This window comes from Oncorhynchus kisutch, unplaced genomic scaffold (assembly GCF_002021735.2).
Source record: "Oncorhynchus kisutch isolate 150728-3 unplaced genomic scaffold, Okis_V2 scaffold3902, whole genome shotgun sequence".
NCBI lineage: Eukaryota > Metazoa > Chordata > Actinopteri > Salmoniformes > Salmonidae > Oncorhynchus > Oncorhynchus kisutch.
Genome location: NW_022265847.1, coordinates 82,400 through 90,000, shown reverse-complemented (window position 1 = coordinate 90,000; position 7,601 = coordinate 82,400). Strand labels below are relative to the sequence as shown.

General features: G+C 44.2%; 1 protein-coding gene across 3 annotated transcripts in view; it reads left to right on the top strand.

Moving 5' to 3' along the window:
* Window positions 1–7,601, top strand: part of LOC109876755 (DNA-directed RNA polymerase III subunit RPC1) — an 83,203-nt gene that overhangs the window by 32,102 nt on the left and 43,500 nt on the right. For all 3 annotated transcript variants that reach the window (XR_004209113.1, XM_031821167.1, XM_031821168.1), the window contains exons 17-18: window positions 2,314–2,425; window positions 6,106–6,224. Coding sequence is in view for 2 of the 3 variants with exons in the window: in XM_031821167.1 (XP_031677027.1) it covers window positions 2,314–2,425; window positions 6,106–6,224 (231 nt within the window). In the remaining variant the exon portion in view is untranslated. The remainder of the gene's footprint in view (window positions 1–2,313; window positions 2,426–6,105; window positions 6,225–7,601) is intronic.

The window sequence follows — 7,601 nt, the reverse complement described above, 5'->3', positions numbered from 1 at the left end:
GGCTGCACGGCTGAGGAGACGCTGGAGGTATATCCTTAGACTAGATGACTCTCAGCTCAGTCACTTTTCTCAATTTGATGCAAAATTTTGCCTTTTAAGCAGCCGTCCTTTGATGTACCAAGAGGATGTGATTATTCAAGTCAGGCTTCACTGCTGAGGAGACCGTGGAGATAACCAATCAGATTAGTATCCTTTTACATTTCATGAAGTCAATTAGAGCTGTAGTGGCTTCCTTTCGTCTTTACCACAGCCACTGCCCAAGCCTGAAGCTGGGTTGTTTGGTAGGCATACAGTCCACACTCAGGGTTTCCAAATGGAGGGAGGGTGTGTAGTGGTTTCCTTTCCTCTTTACCACAGCCACTGCCCAAGGCCTGACGCGGGGTTGTTTGGTAGGCATACAGTCCACACTCAAGGTTTCCAAACGGCCAAACATTCAATGACATCCAGGGATATGGTGCAACATAAATGTTTATTCTTCTTATATCTAACAAATAAATGATTCTCCAATCAACTTAAAGCATAGAAAATACATATTATGACCTGTCTGTATGGTCCAAAAACTATACCGCTCCCGCATCTAGCAAGGACTCCCTCCACCGAAGGCCCAACTTCCTGCCTTTATCCTAACACACTTACCACAATACAATGAATAGGCAAGGGGGGGGGGGGGCAAAAACTGAGTTACACTAACAACAAATGAATATATCTCAATCAGGTAAATATAAATGTAAATATACATCATAAAGGTACCTAATATTTCAACATTTACATTAATATTTAATATATTTACACAAATATACATGGAGCTCAGTATGTTCAGTCTTTTATACAAATATGTCCAAATCGGCTCTAACAGGAGCCTTTCAGTGGTGTTTTTTTTTTAAAGGATATAGTTAAGCACAATGATGACGTCTCCCTTTACCTGAAGCCTGTCTTTACCTGAAGATTGGTCCAAACTGAAACAATCCTTCATCCCCCTTAAACTAGCTGATATTTCTGCGATCCCCAAATCAAACAGCCACCATGAGCTTTGTTTGTCTGGCTGATGTCTGGTGCTCCTTCTAGACCAGCTACTGTATCTATTGCCTGGGGCTCTTTCTAGACCAGCTACTGTATCTATTGTCTGGCTGATGTCTGGCTCTCCTTCTAGATCAGCTACTGTATCTATTGTCTGTCTGATGTCTGGTGCTCCTTCTAGATCAGCTACTGTATCTATTGTCTGTCTGATGTCTGGTGCTCCTTCTAGATCAGCTACTGTATCTATTGTCTGGTGCTCCTTCTAGACCAGCTACTGTGTCTGATGTCTGGCGCTCCTTCTAGACCAGCTACTGTATCTATTGTCTGGCTAATGTCTGGCGCTCCTTCTAGACCAGCTACTGTATCTATTGTCTGGTGCTCCTTCTAGACCAGCTACTGTATCTATTGTCTGGTGCTCCTTCTAGACCAGCTACTGTATCTATTGTCTGGTGCTCCTTCTAGACCAGCTACTGTATCTGATGTCTGGCGCTCCTTCTAGACCAGCTACTGTATCTGATGTCTGGTGCTCCTTCTAGACCAGCTACTGTATCTATTGTCTGGCTGACGTCTGGTGCTCCTTCTAGACCAGCTACTGTATCTGATGTCTGGTGCTCCTTCTAGACCAGCTACTGTATCTATTGTCTGGCTGACGTCTGGTGCTCCTTCTAGACCAGCTACTGTATCTGATGTCTGGTGCTCCTTCTAGACCAGCTACTGTATCTATTGTCTGGCTGACGTCTGGTGCTCCTTCTAGACCAGCTACTGTATCTGATGTCTGGTGCTCCTTCTAGACCAGCTACTGTATCTATTGTCTGGCTGACGTCTGGTGCTCCTTCTAGACCAGCTACTGTATCTATTGCCTGGGGCTCCTTCTAGACCAGCTACTGTATCTATTGTCTGGTGCTCCTTCTAGACCAGCTACTGTATCTATTGTCTGGTGCTCCTTCTAGATCAGCTACTGTATCTATTGTCTGTCTGATGTCTGGCGCTCCTTCTAGATCAGCTACTGTATCTATTGTCTGGTGCTCCTTCTAGATCAGCTACTGTATCTATTGTCTGTCTGATGTCTGGTGCTCCTTCTAGATCAGCTACGGTATCTATTGTCTGTCTGATGTCTGGCGCTCCTTCTAGACCAGCTACTTTAGTCTGGTGGCCTTTTGTAACCAGCTAGCTCATCATCTCTGCTTCTGACTGATGTGAGGAGGAGAGATGGCTCTTTCTTTTTAATGGTGGGTCTATTTTGGAGGTTTTTCTATTATCTGCGGTTTAGAGTGATAATGATGTGTCTCTCAACAGGCCCTCATCCTGAAGGAGCTGTCTGTTATCAGAGACCATGCCGGCAGCGCCTGCCTCAGAGAACTGGACAAGACCAACAGTCCTCTGATTATGGCTCTGTGTGGCTCCAAAGGTAGGTCAACTAACCAGACGCGGAGGTTAAATTCTGCCTTTACCACACACGCACACGGTCACACACACTGTCACACACACACACACACACATACACTAATCACATGTCAGGAGCTCTGCCTGTACCCACTTCTAATAATAAGGACTAAGTGGTTCTTATTCACTTCAACTAAGACTTCCTGATTCTCTCTGACTTTATTGGCCATTAGAGCGTTGTTGTCACGGGAACAGCTAGTCTACTCTCTAACGTTTGTTTTATGGAATATTAGGGGTAGTACTGACCTGTAGCTGACCTGTATGCTAATATAGCCATTTATAATAGCCTTATTTCATTTTTTCCCTGCTTTAGGCTCTTTAATTACCTGTTTATGGTAGGATGTACAGTATAGTTTATTGTCCAGGACTAAACAATATGCTCAATGGAGATTCTCCACAGATTTCAAAAGCTTAGTCTGTGTCCAGGAAACGGCCTGCGACCTTTTTTGTTTGTAAAAATGACTGTAAAATCACCAGGAATTCAGCTAAAAAATGAGTTTAATTCAGGAAATCTTTTCCCATGTATTCCAACGAATAAAGAAAAAAGAGATGTGATCTTGTCTCGATGTCATCAAGGTATGACGTTGTTTTGGGTTTTAGTTGTCAATTTGCAGAGTTCAAAATTATTATAGTTCTGTTCAGGCCCTCCCGACCATTCACTGAATCTAGTCTCCCTACTCCTGGTTTAAGGTAAACAAGTTAGTGTAATGGTAAATGCCCTTAAATCCTTTTCCCATCATGTCTCTTCTCCCTGCTGTAGAGTCTCATCAACATCTCTCCATCATCATGTCTCTTCTCCCTGCTGTAGTCTCATCAACATCTCTCCATCATCATGTCTCTTCTCCCTGCTGTAGAGTCTCATCAACATCTCTCCATCATCATGTCTCTTCTCCCTGCTGTAGACTCTCATCAACATCTCTCCATCATCATGTCTCTTCTCCCTGCTGTAGACTCTCATCAACATCTCTCCATCATCATGTCTCTTCTCCCTGCTGTAGTCTCATCAACATCTCTCCATCATCATGTCTCTTCTCCCTGCTGTAGACTCTCATCAACATCTCTCCATCATGTCTCTTCTCCCTGCTGTAGTCTCATCAACATCTCTCCATCATCATGTCTCTTCTCCCTGCTGTAGAGTCTCATCAACATCTCTCCATCATCATGTCTCTTCTCCCTGCTGTAGAGTCTCATCAACATCTCTCCATCATCATGTCTCTTCTCCCTGCTGTAGACTCTCATCAACATCTCTCCATCATCATGTCTCTTCTCCCTGCTGTAGACTCTCATCAACATCTCTCCATCATCATGTCTCTTCTCCCTGCTATAGAGTCTCATCAACATCTCTCCATCATCATGTCTCTTCTCCCTGCTGTAGACTCTCATCAACATCTCTCCATCATCATGTCTCTTCTCCCTGCTGTAGAGTCTCATCAATATCTCTCCATCATGTCTCTTCTCCCTGCTGTAGACTCTCATCAACATCTCTCCATTATGTCTCTTCTCCCTGCTGTAGAGTCTCATCAACTTCTCTCCATGTCTCTTCTCCCTGCTATAGAGTCTCATCAACATCTCTCCATCATCATGTCTCTTCTCCCTGCTGTAGACTCTCATCAACATCTCTCCATCATCATGTCTCTTCTCCCTGCTGTAGACTCTCATCAACATCTCTCCATCATCATGTCTCTTCTCCCTGCTGTAAACTCATCAACATCTCTCCATCATGTCTCTTCTCCCTGCTGTAGACTCTCATCAACATCTGTCCATTATGTCTTTTCCCCCTGCTACATTTCTCATGTATTCATTGATTATTGGCAGTAGCTGTATATGGTCCAACTCAATGGTGTTAGAGTGTGTGACTCAATGGTGTCCAAGTCAATGGTGCTGTGGTTAGTGTGTGACTCGATGGTGTTGTGGTTAGAGTGTGTGACTCGATGGTGCTGTGGTTAGAGTGTGTGATTCGATGGTGTTGTGGTAAGAGTGTGTGACTCGATGGTGCTGTGGTTAGAGTGTGTGATTCGATGGTGCTGTGGTTAGAGTGTGTGATTCGATGGTGTTGTGGTAAGAGTGTGTGACTCGATGGTGCTGTGGTTAGAGTGTGTGATTCGATGGTGCTGTGGTTAGAGTGTGTGACTCGATGGTGCTGTGGTTAGAGTGTGTGATTCGATGGTGTTGTGGTAAGAGTGTGTGACTCGATGGTGCTGTGGTTAGAGTGTGTGACTCGATGGTGTTGTGGTTAGAGTGTGTGACTCGATGGTGCTGTGGTTAGTGTGTGACTCGATGGTGCTGTGGTTAGTGTGTGACTCGATGGTGCTGTGGTTAGAGTGTGTGACTCGATGGTGCTGTGGTTAGAGTGTGTGACTCGATGGTGCTGTGGTTAGAGTGTGTGACTCGATGGTGCTGTGGTTAGTGTGTGACTCGATGGTGTTGTGGTTAGAGTGTGTGACTCGATGGTGCTGTGGTTAGTGTGTGACTCGATGGTGTTTTGGTTAGAGAGTGACTCGATGGTGCTGTGGTTAGAGTGTGTGACTCGATGGTGCTGTGGTTAGAGTGTGACTCGATGGTGTTGTGGTTAGAGTGTGTGATCGCTGGCCGACTCATACCAAAGGAAAAATGGGACCTGATACATTGGGGTTAAGGCTCTGTGATAGACTAGTGTCCTGTCCAGGGGGTGTACTGAGGTGATAGACTAGTGTCCTGTCCAGGGGGTGTACTGAGGTGATAGACTAGTGTCCTGTCCAGGGGGTGTACTGAGGTGATAGACTAGTGTCCTGTCCAGGGGGTGTCCTGAGGTGATAGACTAGTGTCCTGTCCAGGGGGTGTACTGAGGTGATAGACTAGTGTCCGGTCCAGGGGGGGGTCCTGAGGTGATAGACTAGTGTCCTGTCCAGGGGGTGTCTTGAGGAGACAGGAGATTCTTCTCCTATGAACCGTGTTCTGGCTGCTTACTTTTCCCTGTGTGTGTGTGTGTATATATATATATATATATATATATATATATATACAGTGCCTTGCGAAAGTATTCGGCCCCCTTGAACTTTGCGACCTTTTGCCACATTTCAGGCTTCAAACATAAAGATATAAAACTGTATTTTTTTGTGAAGAATCAACAACAAGTGGGACACGAACAGTATCTCGGACCTGCCTGGTGTGTTCCTTGTTCTTCATGATGCCCTCTGCGCTTTTAACGGACCTCTGAGAATATCACAGTGCAGGTGCATTTATACGGAGACTTGATTACACACAGGTGGATTGTATTTATCATCATTAGTCATTTAGGTCAACATTGGATCATTCAGAGATCCTCACTGAACTTCTGGAGAGAGTTTGCTGCACTGAAAGTAAAGGGGCTGAATAATTTTGCACGCCCAATTTTTCAGTTTTTGAATTGTTAAAAAAGTTTGAAATATCCAATAAATGTCGTTCCACTTCATGATTGTGTCCCACTTGTTGTTGATTCTTCACAAAAAAATACAGTTTTATATCTTTATGTTTGAAGCCTGAAATGTGGCAAAAGGTCGCAAAGTTCAAGGGGGCCGAATACTTTCGCAAGGCACTGTATATGATAGAATGCTTAGGATTTGTTTGTTATTTTGAGGTGATGCTAATGGTCTTATTTCTTCATCCCTTTCATTTTCCCTTCCATAGGATCCTTCATCAACATCTCCCAGATGATCGCCTGCGTGGGCCAGCAGGCTATAAGCGGCTCTCGAGTGCCCGACGGCTTTGAGAACCGCTCGCTGCCACACTTTGAGAAGCACTCTAAAGTAAGAACCTCCTTAAGGCCATTTATTAACCAGCTGAAATCACCATTATATCTGTCCGGAGTCTCAAGTGCTTCATTCATTCATTCATAACATGAAGAGATTAGGGTGGACCATCTCCCAAATGACACCCTATTTCATAGTGCACTCCTTTTGACCAGGCGACTGATAGGGTTCTGGTCAAAAGGAGTGCATTGTGTAGGAAATAGGGGGACATTTGGGACAACAGCTGAGGAACTGAAGCCACTCCTGGAGGACAATGGAAGTAGATATAATTACACATGCAACAATTTTAACATTATTTTACTGAGGTACAGTTCATATAAGGAGATCAGTCAATGTAAAAAAAATTCATTAGGCCCTAATCTATGGATTTAATCTATGGATTTAATCTATGGATTTAATCTATGGATTTAATCTATGGATTTAATCTATGGATTTAATCTATGGATTTAATCTATGGATTTAATCTATGGATTTAATCTATGGATTTAATCTATGGATTTAATCTATGGATTTCACATGACTGTAAATACAGACTGCATTAGCATCTGCTAACCATGTGTATGTTACAAATAAGATTTGATTTGATATGCATCTGTTGGCCACAGATACCTTTTAAAAAAAAAGTAGAGGTGTGGATCAGAAAACCAGTCGGTATCTGATGTGTTCACCATGCAGCGTGACACATCTCTTTCACATAGAGTTGATCAGGCTGTTGATTTGTGGCCTGTGGAATGTTGTTCCACTCTTCTTCAATGGCTGTGCAAAGTTACTGGATATTGGCGGGAACTGGAACACGCTGTCGTACATGTCGATCCAGAGCATCCCAAACATGCTCAATTGGTGACATGTCTGTTGAGTATGCAGACCATTGAAGGACTGGGACATTTTTAGCTTCCAGGAATTGTGTACAGATCCTTGCGACATGGGGCCGTGCATTATCATGCTGAAACATGAGGTGATGGAGGTGGATGAATGGCACAACAACGGGCCTCAGGATCTCGTCACGTTATCTCTGTGCATTGAAATTACCATCGATAAAAATCTATTTGCATAACCCCATCGTCAAAATGGGGCACTCTGTTCACAACATTGACATCAGCAAACCGCTCGCCCACACAACGCCGTACACGCTGTCTGCCATCTGCCCAGGACAGTTGAAACCGGAATTAATCCGTGATGAGCACACTTCTCCAGCATGCCAGTGGCCATCGATTTGAGCATTTGCCCACTGAAGTCGATTTATGATGCCGAACTGTGGTCAGGTCAATGAGATGAGATGGTTTCTGACAGTTTGTGCAGACATTTTTCGGTTTCATCAGCTGTCTAGGTGGATGGTCTCCGACGATCCCGTAGATGACGAAACCAGGTGTGGAG